General features: G+C 46.4%; 1 protein-coding gene across 2 annotated transcripts in view; it reads left to right on the top strand.

Moving 5' to 3' along the window:
* LOC112238123 (genetic suppressor element 1) overlaps positions 1 to 23,978 on the top strand; it is a 470,490-nt gene that overhangs the window by 359,279 nt on the left and 87,233 nt on the right. For both annotated transcript variants that reach the window (XM_042319660.1, XM_042319661.1), the window contains exon 3: positions 19,034 to 19,231. In XM_042319660.1, coding sequence (XP_042175594.1) covers positions 19,034 to 19,231 — 198 coding nt within the window. The remainder of the gene's footprint in view (positions 1 to 19,033; positions 19,232 to 23,978) is intronic.

The raw sequence follows: 23,978 nt of genomic DNA, 5'->3' as shown, positions 1-23,978 counted from the left end.
CTCTCATCACTAATGGCGAGAGAAAGTGTGGCCATGGCGACGGGTTCTCCTCTCCGACTCGCCCGGAGGGACAACACCAGCAGCCATCCATCATCCACACAAGGGCAAAAGACACACACACACACACACACAGAGAGTAGACCCCGACCCTTCCCCCAATAGCTGAGGGTTGTCGTTGCAGTGAGTAGCCAGGCTGTGAGGCTGTAAGTTTGTGTGTGTTACTCCTTGTGGAGTCACCATGGATCCCTGTCCCTGGCAGAGCACAGGGAGAGATAATTAGCCAACCATAACCCTACACACTTCATCAGAGCGACAAAGAGAGACAGAGAGAGAAAGGAGGGGTTGAGCGAAGGGGAGAGGGAGGGGACGAGTGAAGGAGATTAGTAGGGGGAGAGAGAGGCAGTCTGGGAAAAGAGATGACCAGCAGAGACAACAAGAACAACAGTAGTGTACATAGTGGTGTATGGTTCAGTGTGAGTAAGGATGTAGTGTGGGGTATGACTGTGGTTGAGGAGAGATGTCATTGCTGGAGGTAGACTGAAGAGGCTGGCAGGTGCAGTTATCATGATAAGCTCCACAGCTGGCTGGGCCTTGTGATGTGTCTGTGCCTTTGTCTATGTCTTAGTGTGTGTCAGTGTTTGTGTCTGTCTGTTTTGGTGTATTTGGGTATGCTGTTTGTCTTTCTCTGTGATTCTGCCTTTGGTGTTTGTATTTGTGCGTCTACGTGTGTGTGTGTCTTTTTGTGTCTCTTGAGTGTGTGTGTTAGTGTGTGTCAGTTGGAGCTTCCATGATGGGAGCAGGTGCATGCTCTACCACTCCAGGCCCGGAGCCCAGTAGCTCTCAGCTCTGGGCTGCCTGCTATCAGGCTTACAGCTGGCCTGGGTCTGGCTCCACCACCAGGGGAGCAGTGGGCCATCTACCCCACATTAGCCACAGCATCTCAGACGCCAGCCAAGGCCCTGGGTCTGGCTCCACCACCAGGGGAACAGTGGGCCATCTACCCCACATTAGCCACAGCATCTCAGACGCCAGCCAAGGCCTGGGTCTGGCTCCACCACCAGGGGAGCAGTGGGCCATCTACCCCACATTAGCCACAGCATCTCAGACGCCAGCCAAGGCCTGGGTCTGGCTCCACCACCAGGGGAGCAGTGGGCCATCTACCCCACATTAGCCACAGCATCTCAGACGCCAGCCAAGTCCCTGGGTCTGCTCCAGAGACAAAGACACACACGCAGACAAAGTGGTGGAGTCAAGCGATAAGTCACAGTGTGTGAGTGAAGGGTATGTGTGTAATTGGGTTTCTCTCTGTGAGTGAGTGAGTGAGTGAGTGAGTGAGTGAGTGAGTGAGTGAGTGAGTGAGTGAGTGAGTGTGTGTGTGTGTGTGTGTGTGTGTGTGTGTTACCAAGCTGATGTGTCATACGCCCACACTGCTGTTTCAGAGAATACTGACACATATACACTGTGTCAGATTACTTTGTGTATGTGTCAGAATACTTTGTGTCAGAATACTGTATGTATGTGTCAGAATACTTTGTGTCAGAATACTGTATGTATGTGTCAGAATACTTTGTGTCAGAATACTGTATGTATGTGTCAGAATACTTTGTGTATGTGTCAGAATACTTTGTGTATGTGTCAGAATACTGTATGTATGTGTCAGAATACTTTGTGTATGTGTCAGAATACTTTGTGTCAGAATACTGTATGTATGTGTCAGAATACTTTGTGTATGTGTCAGAATACTGTATGTATGTGTCAGAATACTTTGTGTCAGAATACTGTATGTATGAGTCAGAATACTGTATGTATGTGTCAGAATACTTTGTGTATGTGTCAGAATACTTTGTGTATGTGTCAGAATACTGTATGTATGTGTCAGAATACTTTGTGTCAGAAAACTGTATGTATGTGTCAGAATACTGTATGTATGTGTCAGAATACTGTATGTATGTGTCAGAATACTTTGTGTATGTGTCAGAATACTTTGTGTCAGAATACTTTATGTATGTGTCACAATACTTTGTGTATGTGTCAGAATACTTTGTGTATGTGTCAGAATACTTTGTGTATGTGTCAGAATACTTTGTGTATGCGTCACAATACTTTGTGTATGCGTCACAATACTTTGTGTATGTGTCATTCTACAACCTAAGGAGAACCTCTGTTTAATTAACAGGGGCTGAGAGAGGATGGGGGGAAAGAGGGGAGATAAAGAGGAAGGGAACATGGAGGAGAGGAACAGACAGAGAGCTCGTAGATATACCCTGGAGACAGTTTCACACTAGGCGGTATGTGTGTGTGTTTGGGAGAGAGAGAGATCCTTTCTAAGCAGAACCTCGTCCCTGTCATTGCTGTGCTTTCATGCCAAGCCAAGCAAGTACACATGGAGAGAAGAGGAGGAGGAGGGAGGGAGAAATACAGAGAGAGAGAGTGGAGGACAGGAAGTAGGGGTGGTGAATAATAAAACACACACAGAACACTGGGCTGATAGTCCAGACTGGTAGACCAGACTCCCACTGGGCTGGTAGACCAGACTCCCACTGGGCTGATAGTCCAGACTGGTAGACCAGACTCCCACTGGGCTGGTAGACCAGACTGGTAGACCAGACTCCCACTGGGCTGATAGACCAGACTCCCACTGGTCTGGTAGACCAGACTCCCACTGGGCTGGTAGACCAGACAAGTAGACCAGACTCCCACTGGGCTGGTAGACCAGACTCCCACTGGGCTGATAGACCAGATTCCCACTGGGCTGGTAGACCAGACTGGTAGACCAGACTCCCACTGGGCTGGTAGACCAGACTGGTAGACCAGACTCCCACTGGGCTGGTAGACCAGACTCCCACTGGGCTGATAGACCAGACTCCCACTGGGCTGATAGTCCAGACTCCCACTGGGCTGATAGTCCAGACTGGTAGACCAGACTCCCACTGGGCTGGTAGACCAGACTCCCACTGGGCTGATGGTCCAGACTGGTAGACCAGACTCCCACTGGGCTGGTAGACCAGACTCCCACTGGGCTGATGGTCCAGGCTGGTAGACCAGACTCTCACTGGGCTGGTAGACCAGACTCCCACTGGGCTGATATTCCAGACTGGTAGACCAGACTCCCACTGGGCTGATAGTCCAGACTGGTAGACCAGACTCCCACTGGGATGATAGTCCAGACTGGTAGACCAGACCCCCACTGGGCTGATAGACAAGACTGGTAGACCAGACCCCCACTGGGCTGATAGACCAGACTGGTAGACCAGACCCCCACTGGGCTGATAGACCAGACTGGTAGACCAGACCCCCACTGGGCTGATAGACCAGACTGGTAGACCAGACCCCCACTGGGCTGATAGACCAGACTGGTAGACCAGAACCCCACTGGGCTGATAGACCAGACAGGTAGACCAGACCCCCACTGGGCTGATAGACCAGACAGGTAGACCAGACCCCCACTGGGCTGATAGACCAGACTGGTAGACCAGACCCCCACTGGGCTGATAGACCAGACTGGTAGACCAAAACCCCACTGGGCTGATAGACCAGACAGGTAGACCAGACCCCCCCACTGGGCTGATAGACCAGACTGGTAGACCAGACCCCCACTGAAAGACTGCTCTCCTCTAATGCAGGAGCACCACTTTCACAAAGAGCGGTGTGGTGTATATGTGAGCGTCTGAGTGTGTGTGTGTGTGTGTGTGTGTGTGTGTGTGTGTGTGTGTGCAGGGTCAGAGGGAGCTGTACTCTCATGCTGTCTGATGTAACTCTATAATGGAGGTGAATGGAGGCCTGCAGGGTAATGATAGAGTACAGGTATACTGACAGACACTAGAATACTCTACTGTCTAACTACTGTACCCTCTCTCTCTCTCTCTCTCTCTCTCTCTCTCTCTCTCAATTCAGTTTCAATTTAAGGGGCTTAATTGGCATGGCAAACATATGTTTACATTGCCAAAGCAAGTGAAATAGATAATAAACGTGAAATAAAAGTGAAATAAACTATATAAAATTAACAGTAAACATTACACTCACAAAAAAATATGGGTTGTATTTATAATGGTGTTTGTTCTTCACTGGTTGACCTTTTCTTGTGACAACAAGTCACGATCAGTGCTGTTTTGATGGCACACTGTGGTATTAGAGCCAAAAGATATGGTTGTTTATCAAAATTGGATTTGTTTTGGAAGTCTTTGTGGGTCTGTGTAATCTGAGGGAAATATGTGTCTCTAATACTGTCATACATTTGGCAGGAGGTTAGGAAGTGCAGCTCAGTTTCCACCTCATTTTGTGGGCAGTGTGCACATAGCCTGTCTTCTGTTGAGAGCCATGTCTGCCTACGGCGGCCTTTCTCAATAGCAAGGTTATGCTCACTGAGTCTGTACATAGTCAAAGCTTTCCTTCATTTTTGATCAGTCACAGTGGTCAGGTATTCTGCCACTGTACTCTCTGTGTAGGGCCAAATAGCATTGATGTTTTTGTTAATTCAGTAATGATATTTTTGTTTTCTCATGATTTGGTTGGGTCTCTCTCTATCTCTAATAGTCTAGCTCAGCAGCCTTATAGATGGCATCTCATGGGGCTAGATCTCCTCTCAGAAGTCAAACTGACCTGGAACTACCAGAGTATGTTTATCCTGGTGTATCTGACAGTGTGTGTGTGTGTGTTAGAGGTCGACCGATTATGATTTTCCATGCCGATACCAATACCAATTATTGGAGGTCCAAAAATAGCCGATACCGATTAATCTGACGATTTTTAATGACAATTACAACAATACTGAAATAACATTTCTATTTTAACTTAATATAATACATAAATAAAATCTATTTAGCCTCAAATAAATAATGAAACATGCTCAATTTGGTTTAAAAACACGGTATTGGAGAAGAAAGTAAAAGTGCAATATGTGCCATGTTAAAACGCGTCGACTATTTCTCTCTCTACCATTTCTATTTCATATACCTTTGACTATTGGATGTTCTAATAGACACTTTAGTATTGCCAGACTAATCTCAGGAGTTGATAGGCTTGAAGTCATAAACAGCGCTGTGATCAAGCATTGCTAAGAGCTGCTGGCAAACGCAGTAAAGTTTGAATGAATGCTTACGAGCCTGCTGCTGCCTACCACCGCTCAGTCAGACTGCTCTATCAAATATCAAATCATAGACTTAATTATAATATAATAAACACAGAAATACGAGCCTTTGGTCATTAATATGGTCAAATCTGGAGACTATCATTTCGAAAACAAAATGTTTATTCTTTCAGAAGAAATACGGAACCGTTATGTATTTTATCGAACGGGTGGCATCCCTAAGTCTAAATATTCCTATTACATTGCACAACCTTCAATGTTATGTCATAATTATGTAAAATTCTGGCAAATTAGTTCGCAACGATCCAGGCGGCCCAAACTGTTGCATATACCCTGACTCTGTGTGCTATGAACGCAAGAGAAGTGACACAATTTCCCTAGTGAATATTGCCTGCTAACATGAATTTCTTTTAACAAAAAATATACTTCTGTGTATTGATTTTAAGAAAGGCATTGATGTTTATGGTTAGGTACATTCGTGCAACGATTGTGCTTTTTTAAATCATCCCCCGTTTGGCGAGGTAGGCTGTGATTCAATGATAAATTAACAGGCACCGCATTGATTATATGCAACGCAGGACAAGCTAGTTAACCTGGTAATATCATCAACCATGTGTAGTTAACTAGTGATTGTGAAGATTGATTGTTTTTTATAAGATAAGTTTAATGCTAGCTAGCAACTTACCTTGGCTCCTTGCTGAACTCGTGTAACCGGTGGTCAGCCTGCCACACAGTTTCCTTGTGGAATGCAATGTTATCGGCCATAATCGGCATCTAAAAATTACGATTACCGATTGTTATGAAAACTTAAATTGTTATGAAAACTTGGCCATGCCGATTAATCGGTCAACCTCTAGTGTGTATGTGTGTTTGTGTTCATGTGTGGGGTTTTAAACATGTTTACATTGTGTGTCCATTTCAGTCATACAGGTTCAACCCTGGAGTTTCCCAGGGGTGTTAGTGTTCTCTTTAACCCCAGTAAGGTGCCCTGTCCTGGGGCAAATTCCTCCAGCTGCCATTCCTCTGCCTGGAGCTCTGGGTCTTTGTAGAGGACCAGGATCCTTGTTCAAAGAGGCCATAGCAGCAGGGATCATGGCTGATGAGAGGCCCTTGTTAGTGGGGTTAACTGAACTACAGTAGCTGCTAGCATGTAGCTCTTAATGCTAGTCTGTTTCACCAGTAGTACTCCTCTGTGCTAATGTACTAAACTAATAATCGGATATTGGTTTGGGAAAGAGAGGAGAGATTTTATACTCATGGAGGCTGGGCTAGATTAGCCAGGACTATACTGGACTGAGTTGGGTTAATGTTAGGCTGATCTGATCCTTGATGTGTGCTTTACCTCCAGTGAGAAGGGCTGGGTTGGGCTGGGCCTAGCAGCTGGATCTGCTAGACAGGCAGACAGGCTGCTTGTCTGTCAGAAAGTATCTCCATTGGTTGTTTTAACTAGCTGATAGTCAAATCCCTTCCTGGTTAAAGATGAACGGCCCTCTAGAGCTGCCTGACTGTTATCTCTGCACTGGTCAGGGCACACAGGAGCCAAGAGGATTTACTCTGTCTGTGCGTGTGCGTGTGTAATCTGCATTCCATGCAGCAAGAGGGCAGAACAGGGTGTGTGTTGTTGATTTTTCAGTGTGTCTGTGCAATTGTTTGTTAGTGATCGGCTTTTCTCACAACAGGACGATACAACAGTCTGTTTACTGTTGTATCGTTGGCAGGTAGCCTAGTGCCTAGTGGTTAGAGCGTTGGACTAGTAACCGAAAGGTTGTTAGATCAAATCCCCAAGCTGACAAGGTTCAAATCTATCGTTCTGCCCCTGAACAAGGCAGTTAACCCACTGTTCCTAGGCTGTCATTGTAAATAAGAATGTGTTCTTAACTTACTTGCCTAGTTAAATAAAGGTACAAAAAAGAAAATGTCAGTTAGCCATTGTGTGTGTGTGGTATTCATTGGATTTCCTTCTGAAAGCTTTGTTATGTTTTTCCCCAGGGCAGGGAAGCCTAGAAAGGGTTATTAAGTTTAACTGAGCCCTTCAATCCCTTTTACTGTGGAACTGGAGTAAAGTTACTGAGAACAGAGAGATTTAACCCCTACTGAACTGCTGACCCAGTGTCATATTACTGACAAGTGTTTTGACCATAGAAATTGAATTAACAGAACAGGCGTCCCCATTCAAGTCAGTGATAGCATAGTGGGTGGCCATTGCGAGTGAGCCCATATGAGCCATGCAGGATTTAAAACCAGGAAGTGTACCCATCAATCTAGGCTGTGATTTGTTGTATCTTCTCAACTGACATTACAAAAAAGACATTCCATTGCATGAGCCACATTACTTCATAATTTGAATTAACATTCTACACTACCATGGAAATAATTGCCTCACAATACCAGGCAGCATATGAGTTTACCACTAAAATTGCAGGGTTAGAGGTTCCAAGCCTGTTCTATTAGTTATATGTCTATAGTATTGACACCACTAACAAATAGCCCAATGATGATTCAATAACGATGTATTTAATTGTTCTTCCTCCTAAATGGCTCCATATGTGTTCTTTCCATGTCAAACTTCTGTTCTGTCAAGCTGAAGTCAGCCATAACCCAGTGGTCTGCCTCTGGTCTGCCTCTGGTCACACTGCTCACTATAGAACTGCTGCTGAAGAGCTGGGGACTCCCTCTCCATGTCTCTATGATGCACCTCCATCTGCTGGCCAAAGACAGTATAACAGCCAGGAAGAACATCCTTCTCTCCCAGCCTTCTGAGAACCACTAGGCCTGTTGCAATGTGTGGCGTGTGGTGATGACACATGTCTGGTGTTTAAGGAGAAGTAGAACTCACTACCATTGAAAACACATGATGTGTCCTTGTGACCGATAGTGTTTACTGTGGATGATCTAGACGACTTGTGTCAGTGAAGAGTAGGTCTACATTGTCTTGAGTATTTCACCGAACTCAGCAGTAGGCCTTAGTTTCTACCGTTGGCATTGAACTGTTCAGACAGGTACATTTAGAATGTGTAGTATTGGGGTGGTTGGTTGTGTGTCTCCTGGTTATCTTATCATTATGACAGCTGTGTTGTGTCCTGTAATCTGCTTCATAAGGATTGTCTGGGTTAATCCTATTTGTGTGTGTGTGTGTGTGTGTGTGGCCCTACTGCTGTGCCTCTCTCAGCAGGGTGCTGTGCTGAAGGCTGATGGGAAAATGACCCTCACCCAATCCCCCCTGATTCTTTCTCTCTCTCTTCCTCTCTCTCTTCCTCTCTCTCTTCCTCTCTCTCTTTCTCTCTCTCTTCCTCTCTCTCTTCCTCTCTCTTTCTCTCTCTCTTCCTCTCTCTCTTCCTCTCTCTCTTTCTCTCTCTCTTCCTCTCTCTCTTCCTCTCTCTCTTTCTCTCTCCTCTCTCTCTCTTCTCTCTCTCTTCCTCTCTCTTTCTCTCTCTCTCCTCTCTCTCTCTTTCTCTTCTCTCTCTCTTCTCTCTCTCTTTCTCTCTCTCTTCTCTCTCTTCCTCTCTCTCTTCCTCTCTCTCTTCCTTTCCTCTTTCCTCTCTGTGCTACACTCTCTCCATTTCAGGCACAGGAACACTGACATCCATTGATCCACACCCTCACAAACTGGGGGCTATCTATCTGTCACACACACACACACACACACACACACACACACACACGAGCACAGTCTCCTACCTTCACAGTCCTCACACCAACACGACTGCATTGATCTTCCTCCCAACCTGTCCAGAAACCTCCTCTCTTCCTCCACTACAGTCTCACTGCATGTCAGACACTCTCTCACTACTTTAGTCTGTTACCTACATGGGGTAACTAGACGTTTCCTCTGTGATCACTGATACATGGTGAGGTTGTGTCTTCAACCTCCTCTACATAAGGCTGAGATCACACAGTTTCATGGAATCATACTTCAAAGTCTTCCACATCCTGACAGTGGATGTCATCTTATATTTAGACCAGGCAAACCACGTCAGATCAGTGGCTGTGATATTAAGGTACCAATTACAGTTGGGTAATATGATCCTAGATCTGTGGTTAGGGGAAAAGTCTACTTCAAGCAGGCAGGGATAGATGCGGTAAAGAGGTCAATCGAATTCTACCAAAACAATGGAATTGCCATGGAAATGAATGGTGGAAAGGGCCTTGGGGGAAAGTCCTGAATCTCCTCATTGACAGCCAGAAAAATTATCCTACATTTAGGTTGTTGTTTATATGTGTATTTCACACTATGTTGAGGTAAAAGTCAAAGTATAATTATTGTATAGATGTCAACTTCAATACATGTTCATGTCATCATCACCAATCAACTGCATTACAGTTAAAAAATGACTTTGACTACCACCACTGATGTCTCTATGCTACCAGCTTATATGAATGGGAGTTGACCCCTTCTACATCTATGCTGATGGCCTATAGAATGGTGTAATACTGCCACCTGCCACCAGAGAGCGATAACACAGAAACACAGGGCTACATTAGTGCTGTTCTCTCATCATCACAGAACACAGTGTGTGGTTGGGGAGTTTGGTTGTTCACACATAGCTTCTAGTGAAAAACCACATAACAGGCACAAGAGCTTGTCACTTCTCTAAAAATCATTTAGAGGTTATGGGTGAGGCTAGAGAGGGGGTAGGGTGCTCTGTGCTTTCTCAGAAGAGACAGATCGTGAGTTTTAGTGGCCCTTTGCACAATACTGGCCACCATGTTGCTTTTCTCATGACTAATCTCGCTCTCTTTCTGTCTTTCTCCCTCGCTTTTTCTCTTTGTCTTTCTAGTTCTATCTTTCTCTCTCTTGTTCTCTATTTCTCTCTCTTGTTCTCTCTGCCTCTCTTTTTCTCTCTCTCTCCCCCCTCCCTTCTCATTTGGAGAAAGGTAGCAAGCGTCCGAAGGAGGAAATGACTAAAGAATCGACTCATTCACACCCCAGCAATGACAGCCAGAGGAGGGAGGGATGGAGAGATGGAAACCAACAGCTTTAACCCTTAACTGTCCAGCCCAGTCTAACCACAATTACACTCAGTCTTTTGGGTTGTTATGATAGATAGATAGATAGATAGATAGATAGATAGATAGATAGATAGATAGATAGATAGATAGATAGATAGATAGATAGATAGATAGATAGATAGATAGATAGATAGATAGATAGATAGATAGATAGATAGATAGATAGATAGATAGATAGATAGATAGACTCTTAAATTTAAAACTCATCAGTCTCTGGCATTGTATTGGTGGACATCTCTAACTTTATTTTTTACTATTTTTTACATTGTAGAATAATAGTGAAAATGTCAAAACTATGAAATAACACATGAAATTTGGTAAACACTTTTTTGGTCCATACATGATTCCATACGTGTTATTTCATAGTGTTGATGTCTTCACTATTATTCTACAATGAAGAACATAGTAAAAATAAAGAAAAACCTTTGAATGATTAAATGTGTACTTAAATTAGTGGTCCACCAATACAACGCCAGAGACTCTGATATTGCTCATTTTAAATGTAAGAGTCTCTCTGCTAAGAACATCTTGTTATATACCAGCTCTATCTGTCTATCTGTCTATCTGTCTATCTGTCTATCTATCTATCTATCTATCTATCTATCTATCTATCTATCTATCTATCTATCTATCTATCTATCTATCTATCTATCTATCTATCTATCTATCTATCTATCTATCTATCTATCTATCTATCTATCTATCTGTCTATCTATCTATCTATCTATCTATCTATCTATCTATCTATCTATCTATCTATCTATCTATCTATCTATCTATCTATCTATCTATCTATCTATCTATCTATCTATCTATCTATCTATCTATCTATCTATGATAACAACCCAAATCAAGTTGAGATAATATGACCCTTTTTCTCTGCAGATAGCCAGTCTAACTGATGAAAAGGCTCCCCCTCCAGATGAGTACGAGGAGGGAGTTTAAATACAACTATCACCAGCTTGTTCTGTCTGCTCTGTAGCTTATTCTTTAGATGCCAGGTGTCACTATCAGATATTTTGAGGTCGGAGCTAGGAATATAATATTTATCTTTTTCTTTGTGTAAACCTTTAGGGCCGTAGTCTGACCAGTCAGGTACCGATCCAAGGTAGCGGACTGAAGTTTTTGGTGTAACCACTGAGTTGTCCACTTTGACACTAAAACCAAGGGGTCCTTGCAAGCTTTACTCTGGAACCAAATACGATGGGTTCTGTTTTTCCAAGATGCAGAGAAAGTTTGTTATCTGAAAGCCATTTAGTGATATTGAATAACTCTGCACTAAGGATCTCTTCTACTGAGGCTTTGTTCTTATGGGACACCAGTAGAGTCATCCACATACAACAACTAATTACGAGAGCAGGATGATTTCATATCATCATTGTACAGCAGGAAGAGAAGAGGGCCGATGATGCTCCCCTGTGGGACCCCACAGCTAATCCCCTTCACACCAGAATGTTTTCCATAAACATCCACGATTTGGTCTCTACCTGTTTAAATAGGATTTAACCCAGTCAATGGCCCTGCTGTTAAAAGTCAGTTGAAAACAATAGGCGTGTCAGTGGATTGAGTCTTTCTAAAACCAGACTGTAGTTCATCTAAAATATTATTCTTGCTAGTATATTTCAGCACTTTTGACAGCACACTCAAAATAGATACAGGTCTATAGTTGCCCTTGTCTGCTGTTATTTACTCTTAGTCATATTGCAAAATAGCAGTATTGTGTGCATACATGTGTGTGTGTGTGTGTGTGTGGTATAAACCCCTCAACTGGCTCTGTGTGAGGTAACTGTAGTGTGTTTCTGCTCTCGGTTGGTGATAAAGAGGGCAGATCAAAGCTGTTTTCTCTCCCACTGGAAGCCAAGCTTTTGTATCTGAACATGAGCCTGGCTGTGTTTGCTTAGTGTGTGTTTGCTTAGTGTGTGTTTGCCTAGTGTGTGTGTGTGTGTGTGTGTGTGTGTGTGTTAGCAGTTTAGATGTGGGGGCAATGTTTCAGTAACAGGCCAGAACAAGCTTCCACCTTAGCCTATGGCATTATCTCTTTCTGTCTCTCTCTCTCTCTCTCTCTCTCTCTTGCTCTCTCTCTCTCTCTCTTGTACTCTCTTTCTCTCTCTCTCACACTCGCTCTCTCGCACTCACATTCTCTCTCTCTCGCACTCACTTTCTCTCCCTCTGTCTCTTTGTCTCCCTCTGTCTCTCTTTCTCTCTCTATCTTTTTCTCTTCTTTTTCTAACAGCCAAGAAGAGGAGGAGGAAGGGAGGAGGAGGGGAGGGTGTCAGCACCTCACATATTTAACCACCCCTCCTCCTCCCTCTCTCCCCGACAGGGGGGTCAGATGTGACGACTGGGGCTGTGTGTAGAAGAAGAGGCAGCTGACACACAGTCAGCCCTCCCCTCCTCTCCCCCCTCCCCCTCCCTCCCTCGCTCCCCTTGGCAGGGCATCCATGCTTCTGTTATCTCCCAATGGCTCAGGAATTATAGGTTGAGAGGAGGAGGGGGAAGGTCATGTGACATCGCAGCAGCTGCTAGGCTAAGAATTTCTGTTTTCACTCAGCGAGAGAAAGAGGAGGGTAGAGCGAGAGAGAGAGGAGAGTTGTGTGGTGTGTTGCTTCGTAAGATAAGCTCCAAACGGTCTTTGTGAGCGACCGGGTGAGCGTGCGCGAGAGACAGAAAGAAAAGGAGAGACAGAGAAGCGACGGAGAGGAGGAAGAGAAGATGGTGTGTGTCTTGACTGTGTCTCTGTCTGTGTGCTGGGTTTGGCTGAAGATGCAGCGATGGGAGAACCAGGGAGCTCCAGTCCTTTGTGCAGTAAGGAGCCTCAACACCCGCCACCACGTTCACTCTGCTACTCTGGAGGGGGGTCGAGAACCGCCGCTAGCCCTGTGTGTGTGTGTGTGTGAGGGAGGGGTGTGTGTGAAGGAGCGGTGTGTGTGTGTGGGAGGGAGGGAGGGGTGTGTGTGTGCTATCAGCATGGCTGTGTTTCTTGAATATCTATGGTGTTTCTCTAGCGGTCCATTACCATCTTATTAGCTCCTGTGAAAAGTTCCTGCTTTACCAGGAATATTCTCTCTTTCTTTAAAGCCCTGAGGCTGTGTGTGTGTATCCGTGTGTGTGAAGGTGTGTGTTTGTGAGGAGAGGTGGGTGGAGCAGGGCTTTGCAGTCGTGACGAGGTCACAGCAGTGAACTGAGCGGTTGCTGTGCCTGGCTGTCGATGTGAGTGTGTGTGAGTGTGTGTGTGGAAAGGGAGCTCATTGTTAATTTCATTATGAATTGTGTTGCTGGGGGTTCACAGGGAGTGCAGGGGGTGAATGGGAGGTTATGAGCAGGGCGGACCCAGAGGTGTTGCCACTCATTTTCTCTCCCGTTACACTCTGTGTCCCTGTGACCCACCAGTTCACTACTCCCCTGCCATCTTCTGTTCCACTGACACACACACACACACAGCACCCCTGACCTCTCTCAGGGAGACATGGGTTTTTTAATAGACCTGCCCAGGCTCTGGGGTGGACCAATATATAACTCCACAGATCTATTAGTGCTATTGACACTGTGTGCTACTGTGTGTGTGTGTTTGTGTGTGTGTGCGCGAGCGTGCGTGCGTGCAGGTTTGTTTGTAGGTGTTGTGTGAGGGTAGGTATGGTGTGTGTTTTGGCTACATTTGAGTGTGGATCTGTGATATTGATAAGACTGAGTGTGTGTAATGTGTATGTGTTTGTAATCAGATATGGTGTGTGGTAGTAATGTTGTAGTGTGTGCATGTGTGTGTGTAATCTCACTGCATCGCTACAGACTGCTCTTTACTGTGACCCTACCATGACCTCTGACTCTGAGGACTTGTAGTTAATGGGACAGTTGAGTGGTGATGTGTGTTTATTCCATGTGTTTGCTCGTGTAAGATGTGTGCATGCTTGTGTGTGTGTGTGTGTGTGTGTGTGTGTGTGTGTGTGTGTGTGTGTCAGGGCGACGGCATGCCACTCTCTGGCATTCAGGGATTCCACCGGCCCAGGAGCTGTCATCACAGTGTCCCCTTTCACCCCTTCACTGAGAGAGAGAAACCCTTGATCCCCAACATCCCCCACAGTGAGCTCGTAAATCTGACACGGAGAAAAGACGAGAAAAATACTCCACTCACAGTCCAACAGGTCACTCAGTGGAGGGAGAGAGGGGGAGGGGGAGAGAGGGAGAGAGAGAGGGAGGGAGAGAGAGGGAGAGAGAGGGGAGGGGGAGAGGAGGGAGAGAGAGAGAGGGAGGGGGGGAGAGGGAGGGAGAAAGGGGGAGAGGGAGAGAAAGAGAGGGGGGAGGGAGAGAGGGGGGGGGGAGGGGGGAGAGAGAGGGAGGGAGGGAGTTATGGAAAGAGAGAGGGGTGAGTGGGTATCACATGGACACCATATTAACATGATGTGTAATGGTAATAGGAGTAGCTGTGTACTGTACATAGTGTGTCAACTATCCAGTTTACTGATGGTGCTATATCACTATAAACAATATGAAGGCAATGTAAACTCAGAGTAGATCACATGCTTTTCAGACTGTACACTGGATGTAGGATTATATAAGGCTCTATGATATTTATCTGTGATTCAACAACACACAGACGCACAAACGCACGCGAGCGCACGCGAGCGCACACACTCCCACTACTGTAGATGGGTCCGTATGAGTGAGTGTGTGAATCAGACTTGATGATAATAGTGAATTGAAGTGGAAATAGCTTGAACTGGTGTTCATCACTGTAGCAATCACCACAATGACCATCATGACATTAACATGGGGATGATTAAGGGGACGTGTGTTACCTCTATCAAACTGTTCTCTCATGGTGTGTGTTACCTCTATCAAACTGTTCTCTCATGGTGTGTGTTACCTCTATCAAACTGTTCTCTCAGGGTGTGTGTTACCTCTATCAAACTGTCCTCTCATGGTGTGTGTTACCTCTATCAAACTGTTCTCTCAGGGTGTGTGTTACCTCTATCAAACTGTTCTCTCATGGTGTGTGTTACCTCTATCAAACTGTTCTCTCCTGGTGTGTGTTACCTCTATCAAACTGTTCTCTCATGGTGTGTGTTACCTCTATCAAACTGTTCTCTCATGGTGTGTGTTACCTCTATCAACTGTTCTCTCAGGGTGTGTGTTACCTCTATCAAACTGTTCTCTCATGGTGTGTGTTACCTCTATCAAACTGTTCTCTCAGGGTGTGTGTTACCTCTATCAAACTGTTCTCTCCTGGTGTGTGTTATCTCTATCAAACTGTTCTCTCATGGTGTGTGTTACCTCTATCAAACTGTTCTCTCATGGTGTGTGTTACCTCTATCAAACTGTTCTCTCCTGGTGTGTGTTACCTCTATCAAACTGTTCTCTCGTGGTGTGTGTTACCTCTATCAAACTGTTCTCTCAGGGTGTGTGTTACCTCTATCAAACTGTTCTCTCAGGGTGTGTGTTACCTCTATCAAACTGTTCTCTCAGGGTGTGTGTTACCTCTATCAAACTGTTCTCTCAGGGTGTGTGTTACCTCTATCAAACTGTTCTCTCATGGTGTGTGTTACCTCTATCAAACTGTTCTCTCAGGGTGTGTGTTACCTCTATCAAACTTTTCTCTCATGGTGTGTGTTACCTCTATCAAACTGTTCTCTCATGGTGTGTGTTACCTCTATCAAACTGTTCTCTCATGGTGTGTGTTACCTCTATCAAACTGTTCTCTCATGGTGTGTGTTACCTCTATCAAACTGTTCTCTCATGGTGTGTGTTACCTCTATCAAACTGTTCTCTCAGGGTGTGTGTTACCTCTATCAAACTGTTCTCTCATGGTGTGTGTTACCTCTATCAAACTGTTCTCTCAGGGTGTGTGTTACCTCTATCAAACTGTTCTCTCAGGGTGTGTGTTACCTCTATCAAACTGTTCTCTCAGGGTGTGTGTTACCTCTATCAAACTGTTCTCTCATGGTGTGTGTTACCTCTATCAAACTGTTCTCTCAGGGTGTGTGTTACCTCTATCAAACTTTTCTCTCAGGGTGTGTGTTACCTCTATCAAACTGTTCTCTCATGGTGTGTGTTACCTCTATCAAACTGTTCTCTCATGGTGTGTGTTACCTCTATCAAACTGTTCTCTCATGGTGTGTGTTACCTCTATCAAACTGTTCTCTCATGGTGTGTGTTACCTCTATCAAACTGTTCTCTCAGGGTGTGTGTTACCTCTATCAAACTGTTCTCTCATGGTGTGTGTTACCTCTATCAAACTGTTCTCTCATGGTGTGTGTTACCTCTATCAAACTGTTCTCTCAGGGTGTGTGTTACCTCTATCAAACTGTTCTCTCAGGGTGTGTGTTACCTCTATCAAACTGTTCTCTCATGGTGTGTGTTACCTCTATCAAACTGTTCTCTCATCGTGTGTGTTACCTCTATCAAACTGTTCTCTCATGGTGTGTGTTACCTCTATCAAACTGTTCTCTCATGGTGTGTGTTACCTCTATCAAACTGTTCTCTCATGGTGTGTGTTACCTCTATCAAACTGTTCTCTCATGGTGTGTGTTACCTCTATCAAACTGTTCTCTCATGGTGTGTGTTACCTCTATCAAACTGTTCTCTCATGGTGTGTGTTACCTCTATCAAACTGTTCTCTCAGGGTGTGTGTTACCTCTATCAAACTGTTCTCTCAGGGTGTGTGTTACCTCTATCAAACTGTTCTCTCATGGTGTGTGTTACCTCTATCAAACTGTCCTCTCATGGTGTGTGTTACCTCTATCAAACTGTTCTCTCATGGTGTGTGTTACCTCTATCAAACTGTTCTCTCATGGTGTGTGTTACCTCTATCAAACTGTTCTCTCAGGGTGTGTTACCTCTATCAAACTGTTCTCTCAGGGTGCGTGTTACCTCTATCAAACTGTTCTCTCATGGTGTGTGTTACCTCTATCAAACTGTTCTCTCATGGTGTGTGTTACCTCTATCAAACTGTTCTCTCATGGTGTGTGTTACCTCTATCAAACTGTTCTCTCATGGTGTGTGTTACCTCTATCAACTGTTCTCTCAGGGTGTGTGTTACCTCTATCAAACTGTTCTCTCAGGGTGTGTGTTACCTCTATCAAACTGTTCTCTCCTGGTGTGTGTTACCTCTATCAAACTGTTCTCTCAGGGTGTGTGTTACCTCTATCAAACTGTTCTCTCATGGTGTGTGTTACCTCTATCAAACTGTTCTCTCATGGTGTGTGTTACCTCTATCAAACTGTTCTCTCAGTGTTTGTGTTTGAAAGGTTTCTATTGGGCCTGGCTCAGTTGGAGCATGTTAAGTAGAGCTGCTGTGTGGGCTGAGGCAGACAGACCGGACCCGTGAGGTAGGGGTTACACACCCTGTAACCTATAACCTTTAACCTCAGCTCCCCAGCCTAAGTCCAAAGCCCCCCTCCCCCAGCTAAACATACAGGCACACAGACATACAGTCACACAGACATATGGACACACAGACATATGTGTGTAAGGTCTGGTGTGAGACAGACAGATAGCCCCCAGTGTGTGTGTAAGGTCTGGTGTGAGACAGACAGATAGCCCCCTGTGTGTGTGTGTGTGTGTGTGTGTGTGTGTGTGTGTGTGTGTGTGTGTGTGTGTGTGTGTGTGTGTGTGTGTGTGTGTGTGTGTGTGTGTGTGGTCTGGTGTGAGACAGACAGATAGCCCCAGTGTGTGTGTGTAAGGTCTGGTGTGAGCCAGACATATAGCCCCTGTGTGTGTGTGTGTGTGTGTGTGTGTGTGTGTGTGTGTGTGTGTGTGTGTGTGTGTGTGTGTGTGTGTGTGTCTGGTGTGAGACAGACAGATAGCCCCCAGTGTGTGTGTAAGGTCTGGTGTGAGACAGACAGATAGCCCCCAGTGTGTGTGTGTGTGTATGGTCTGGTGTGAGACAGACAGATAGCCCCAGTGTGTGTGTGTGTGTGGTCTGGTGTGAGACAGACAGATAGCCCCCAGTGTATTTGTGTGTGTGTGTGTGTGTGTGTGTGTGTAAGGTCTGGTGTGAGACAGACAGATAGCCCCCAGTGTGTGTGTGTGTAAGGTCTGGTGTGAGACAGATAGATAGCCCCCAGTATGTGTGTGTGTGTGGTCTGGTGTGAGACAGACAGATAGCCCCAGTGTGTGTGTGTAAGGTGTGGTGTGAGACAGACAGATAGCCCCCAGTGTGTGTGTGTGTGTGTGTGTGAAGGTCTGGTGTGAGACAGACAGATAGCCCCAGTGTGTGTGTGTGTGTGTGTAAGGTCTGGTGTGAGACAGACAGATAGCCCCCAGTGTGTGTGTGTGTAAGGTGTGGTGTGAGACAGACAGATAGCCCCCAGTGTGTGTGTGTGTGTGTGTAAGGTCTGGTGTGAGACAGACAGATAGCCCCCAGTGTGTGTGTGTGTGTGTGTAAGGTCTGGTGTGAGACAGACAGATAGCCCCCAGTGTGTGTGTGTGTAAGGTCTGGTGTGAGACAGACAGATAGCCCCCAGTGTTTGTGTGTGTAAGGTCTGGTGTGAGACAGACAGATAGCCCCCAGTGTATGTGTGTGTGTGTGTGTGTGTGTGTGTGTAAGGTCTGGTGTGAGACAGACAGATAGCCCCAGTGTATTTGTGTATGTATGTGTGTGTGTGTGTGTGTGTGTGTGTGTGTGTGTGTGTGTGTGTGTGTAGGTGTGGTGTGAGACAGACAGATAGCCCCCAGTGTGTGTGTGTGTGTAAGGTGTGGTGTGAGACAGACAGATAGCCCCCAGTGTGTGTGTGTAAGGTGTGGTGTGAGACAGACAGATAGCCCCCAGTGTGTGTGTGTGTGTGTGTAAGGTCTGAGAGATTTTCCAATCACAGCATGAGTAAGTCTGACTGACAGACTGACTGACCAATCATCTACAGCCGCTTTGTAATTGCTTTATAAATGACTAACATCAGTCTATTATGTCTTAACCCTTTCTCTCCCTCTCTCTCCTCTCTCCAGGCATGAGCCATGAGCCAAAGTCACCTTCCTTAGGAATGATATCCACGGCAACTCGCACCACGGCGACGGTCAGCCCCCTCACCCCGTCGCCCCTTAATGGATCTATCGTAGCCAATGGGAGCCCGGCGGCCCAGTCTGCACACTCCGGATTCGCCGCCGCCCTCCGTAAACTGGCCAAACAGGCCGAGGATCCTCGAGGTAAGGACAACACACATGTGGACAGACAGAGTTATGGTTCTAGAGTTTCTTAATGCCAGGTGTGTTGTTATCAAGCCTATATAAGGTGTAGAAACGTTGGGTCATTTAAAGCCATTGTACAACCAGCTGTTGTCAGAAATCCCTCTTACAACTATGACCTAACCATCCTCTCTTCTTACCCTCCTTCCTTCCTCCCTGAGGCGCTAAGCTCATTCAAAAACCGTCTGTCCTCCTGGATCCTAACCTCTAACCCCTGTAGCCTAACCCCTCAGATGTCTCAGAGGTTCCTCTGCTGGGGCCCTCCCTGTGTGTCGTGTTTAGCTGCTAATAGCAGTGGAGTGATATTCACACTAGATTGAATTATGCAGCCTCCCGTAAGAGAGCAGGACACAGAACAGCCATACTAGCTGACCCATTTAGGTGCCAGTGCTGTGTGTGTGTGTGTGTGTGTGTGTGTGTGTGTGTGTGTGTGTGTGTGTGTGTGTGTGTGTGTGTGTGTGTGTGTGTGTGTGTGTGTGTGTGTGTGTGTGTGTGTGTGTGTGTGTGTGTGTGTGTGTGTGCACGTGCGTCCATTTATTTGTGTGTATGTGTGAAGAACATTGAATGTTTGTGTCACCTCCTCTCCTCACCTGGAGCAAACACGCACGCACGCACACACACACACACACACACACACACACACACACACACACATACACACTCACCACTGTGTTGTTGAGTTTATTGGGCCCTGCTATCCCACTGGTCTAACCTGACTGTGAAGTAGTCACTGTGTGGTGGGGTGAGCAGTTGACAAGGACTGCTTTTAGAATTGGTTGTGGAGGGATCATATGATGCATCTGTAACACACTGACCCTCTCCTCTCAGACTCACTACACAGTAGAACATAGCAGGTTTCTTACAGCCATTTCTCAATCAACACTGAATCAATAGAATACTTCTCTTTTTCTCACTACCCTTTTGACCTCCTACAGGTTCCTATCAGTCAGACATACAGCTCATGGTTTGATTGTGAGTTGTTGATATTTGTAGCTAGTTTGGATATTAGATATTGCTGTGTGCTACAGACAGTTGGATGTTGTTTGTTCAGTTGTTGGTTGTTGTCTGGACAGGGTCAGACTCAGGTCACAGATGGACAAGGCTGCTATTCTCCCGTGTAAACACACACACACACACACACACGCTACTCTCGGGGGCTGTTTGGCTGGCTGGCTTTGGGCAGCAGCTCACTGAGGCCTTTCTGGTAGATGGTGTGAGAAACAGTGGCTCTGGTCAACCATGGTGTGTGTGTCTATGAGGTGTAACCTTCCCCAGAACAGAGACTCTGGCTGGCCCACTGCTTCACTGGCCCCCTAAGACACACACACATACGCTGCTGGGCCCCTCCAGGGGGACGGAGCCAGACTGCTGAGAGTCCCCTGAGTAGTGCTGGCAGGGGTCCTGTTTGGGTGTGTGTGAGTGCGTGTGTGTGTCTGTTTATGTGTGTGTATCTGGATGTCTGCCCCAGCTCCAGTGAGCCCCAGCAGCCCCAGCCATCCCCCCCGGGTCAGGCTCTCTTAATCAGGCTGTGTGTTTGAGAGAGGTCCCCTCCTCCCTGGCTCTCTCTGGCTGCCTGGCTCCCCTGCAGATCACACCGGGGGCCCAACACCAATGATTTATTACTCTGAGAAAGAAACAGAGACAGAGCTCACAACCCCAATCTCTCCCTCTCTCTCACACACTCATCCTCTCAATCTCATTCTCTTCCTCCATTGTTTCTCTCTCACCTTCCCCTTCTCTCTTCCCCACTCCGTCTCTCCCTTTCACTCCATTTCTATTTCTCCATATTTTCTCTCCCTCTCACACACTCACTCATCTATCTCACTCATTTCTCCCTCACTGTCACTCTCCCGCACATAATCTATTTTCTCACCTCTCTCTCCCTTTCTTGCACACATACTGTTTGCCTCACTGTCTCATCTCTCTCTGTCTCTCTATCGACCAGGTGTGTGTATGTGCATGTGTACATGAGCGTGTGTTGTGTGTCTGTTGCTATTTCAACCTAGCTGGGACAGTCGTCAGATAGTCTGAGGGAGGTACAGAAACACACACAGAGACTATGATTAAACCTAGGCATTTTTTAAAACAGAGCAGAAAAGTCCCTCTGTTATTTTGGGCCTGTCTGTGTGCAGTCTGCCTGGCGTAGGTAGAGACACAGTGTGTGTGAGTCATGCTCCACAGCTCCAGTCGAACAGGCCAATCATGGGGCCGATCCTGCCCACGTTAGGAGTGCCGTCGCTGGGGTGGGCAGGCTGGAGCGTGGGCCTCCTACGGATCTCCAGCCACTTTGCTGTCTCCAAAGATATTTATAGACAAGCCCTCATACACACAAACACAGACACACACACTCACTCACACTCACTCACACACACACACACACACACACACACACACACACACACACACACACACACACACACACACACACACTCACACACACATAAAACCTCCATGGTTCTTCCCTGTCATGTTATAGCCTCCTAGCAGTGTGTGTGTCCTACTGCACAGTGTGTTCCTGTGTGTCCTACTGCACAGTGTGTTCTTGTGTGTCCTACTGCACAGTGTGTTCCTGTGTGTCCTACTGCACAGTGTGTTCCTGTGTGTCCTACTGCACAGTGTGTTCCTGTGTGTCCTACTGCACAGTGTGTTCCTGTGTGTCCTACTGCACAGTGTGTTCCTGTGTGTCCTACTGCACAGTGTGTTCTTGTGTGTCCTACTGCACAGTGTGTTCCTGTGTGTCCTACTGCACAGTGTGTTCCTGTGTGTCCTACTGCACAGTGTGTCCCTGTGTGTCCTACTGCACTGTGTGTTCCTGTGTCCTAGTGCACAGTGTGTTCTTGTGTGTCCTACTGCACAGTGTGTTCCTGTGTCCTACTGCACAGTGTGTTCCTGTGTGTCCTACTGCACAGTGTGTGTTCCTGTGTCCTAGTGCACAGTGTGTTCTTGTGTGTCCTACTGCACAGTGTCTTCCTGTGTCCTAGTGCACAGTGTGTTCTTGTGTGTCCTACTGCACAGTGTCTTCCTGTGTCCTACTGCACAGTGTGTTCCTGTGTGTCCTACTGCACAGTGTCTTCCTGTGTCCTACTGCACAGTGTGTTCCTGTGTGTCCTACTGCACAGTGTGTGTTCCTGTGTCCTAGTGTACAGTATGTTCCTGTGTCCTAGTGTACAGTGTGTTCCTATGTGTCCTAGTGTACAGTGTGTGTTCCTGTGTCCTAGTGTACAGTGTGTTCCTGTGTCCTAGTGTACAGTGTGTTCCTGTGTCCTAGTGTACAGTGTGTTCCTGTGTCCTAGTGTACAGTGTGTTCCTGTGTCCTAGTGTACAGTGTGTTCCTGTGTCCTAGTGTACAGTGTGTTCCTATGTGTCCTAGTGTACAGTGTGTTCCTGTGTTCCTAGTGTACAGTGTGTTCCTGTGTGTCCTACTGCACAGTGTGTGTTCCTGTGTCCTAGTGTACAGTGTGTTCCTGTGTCCTAGTGTACAGTGTGTTCCTATGTGTCCTAGTGTACAGTGTGTTCCTATGTGTCCTAGTGCACAGTGTGTTCCTGTGTGTCCTACTGCACAGTGTGTTCCTGTGTGTCCTACTGCACAGTGTGTTCCTGTGTGTCCTACTGCACTGTGTGTTCCTGTGTGTCCTACTGCACAGTGTGTTCCTGTGTGTCCTACTGCACTGTGTGTTCCTGTGTCTCCTACTGCGCAGTGTGTTCCTGTGGGTCCTACAGCACAGTGTGTTCCTGTGTGTCTTACTGCACTGTGTGTTCCTGTGTCTCCTACTGCACAGTGTGTGCCCTACTGCACATTGTGTTCCTGTGGGTCCTACAGCACAGTGTGTTCCTGTGTGTCCTACTGCACAGTGTGTTCCTGTGTGTCCTACTGCACAGTGTGTGTTCCTGTGATTCCTACTGCACAGTGTGTTCCTGTGTGTCCTACTGCTCAGTGTGTGTTCCTGTGTCTCCTACTGCACAGTGTGTGTCCTACTGCACAGTGTGTGTTCCTGTGACTCCTACTGCACAGTGTGTGTTCCTGTGGCTCCTACTGCACAGTGTGTGTTCATGTGTGTCCTACTGCACAGTGTGTGTTCCTGTGGCTCCTACTGCACAGTGTGTGTTCCTGTGTGTCCTACTGCACAGTGTGTTCCTGTGTTTCCTCTGGCCCTCTGTCCTGTGTTACTGTTGTGCATATGGAGCATGAATCAGTCTCCTAAGCCTAAAGGATGTTGTTTGTTTTGTTGTGCTAGTATCATAGCCACTAGCTAGCTAGCTATCACCCTGATTTAAAAACCCTGACTCGTCCTCTGTGTTTTCATCTGTATACACACACACACACATACACAGTAACACACATACATACACACACGGTCATACAGACACACACACTCTCCCGTCTGATGTGTAGCTCAGTGTACTGAGTCTCATGCTGAAGAGGGGAGGTGATGGATAATGAGTATTGCAGCAGAGTAAAGGACACACACCTCGTGTCAGAGAGGCAGGCATGCTAGTATCTGATTAATTAGGCAGATCTAGACTTAACTTGCACTGAACTCACTGTAGCATTACACTACCTACCTACAGTACCTATCTAGACCACCTGAGGAAAAGAGATGGGGATGGGAGGGAGAAAAGGGTAAAGAAGAGAGAGGGTTTATGGAGTGATGGAAGGAGTGGGTAGAGGGATACTGAGAGATTGAATGTGTTACCATGTGTGTTTGGC

Source organism: Oncorhynchus tshawytscha, unplaced genomic scaffold (genome assembly GCF_018296145.1).
Source record: "Oncorhynchus tshawytscha isolate Ot180627B unplaced genomic scaffold, Otsh_v2.0 Un_scaffold_4_pilon_pilon, whole genome shotgun sequence".
Taxonomy (NCBI): domain Eukaryota; kingdom Metazoa; phylum Chordata; class Actinopteri; order Salmoniformes; family Salmonidae; genus Oncorhynchus; species Oncorhynchus tshawytscha.
The sequence above is the reverse complement of the archived record's forward strand: the minus strand, read 5'-3'. Positions and strand labels throughout refer to the sequence as shown.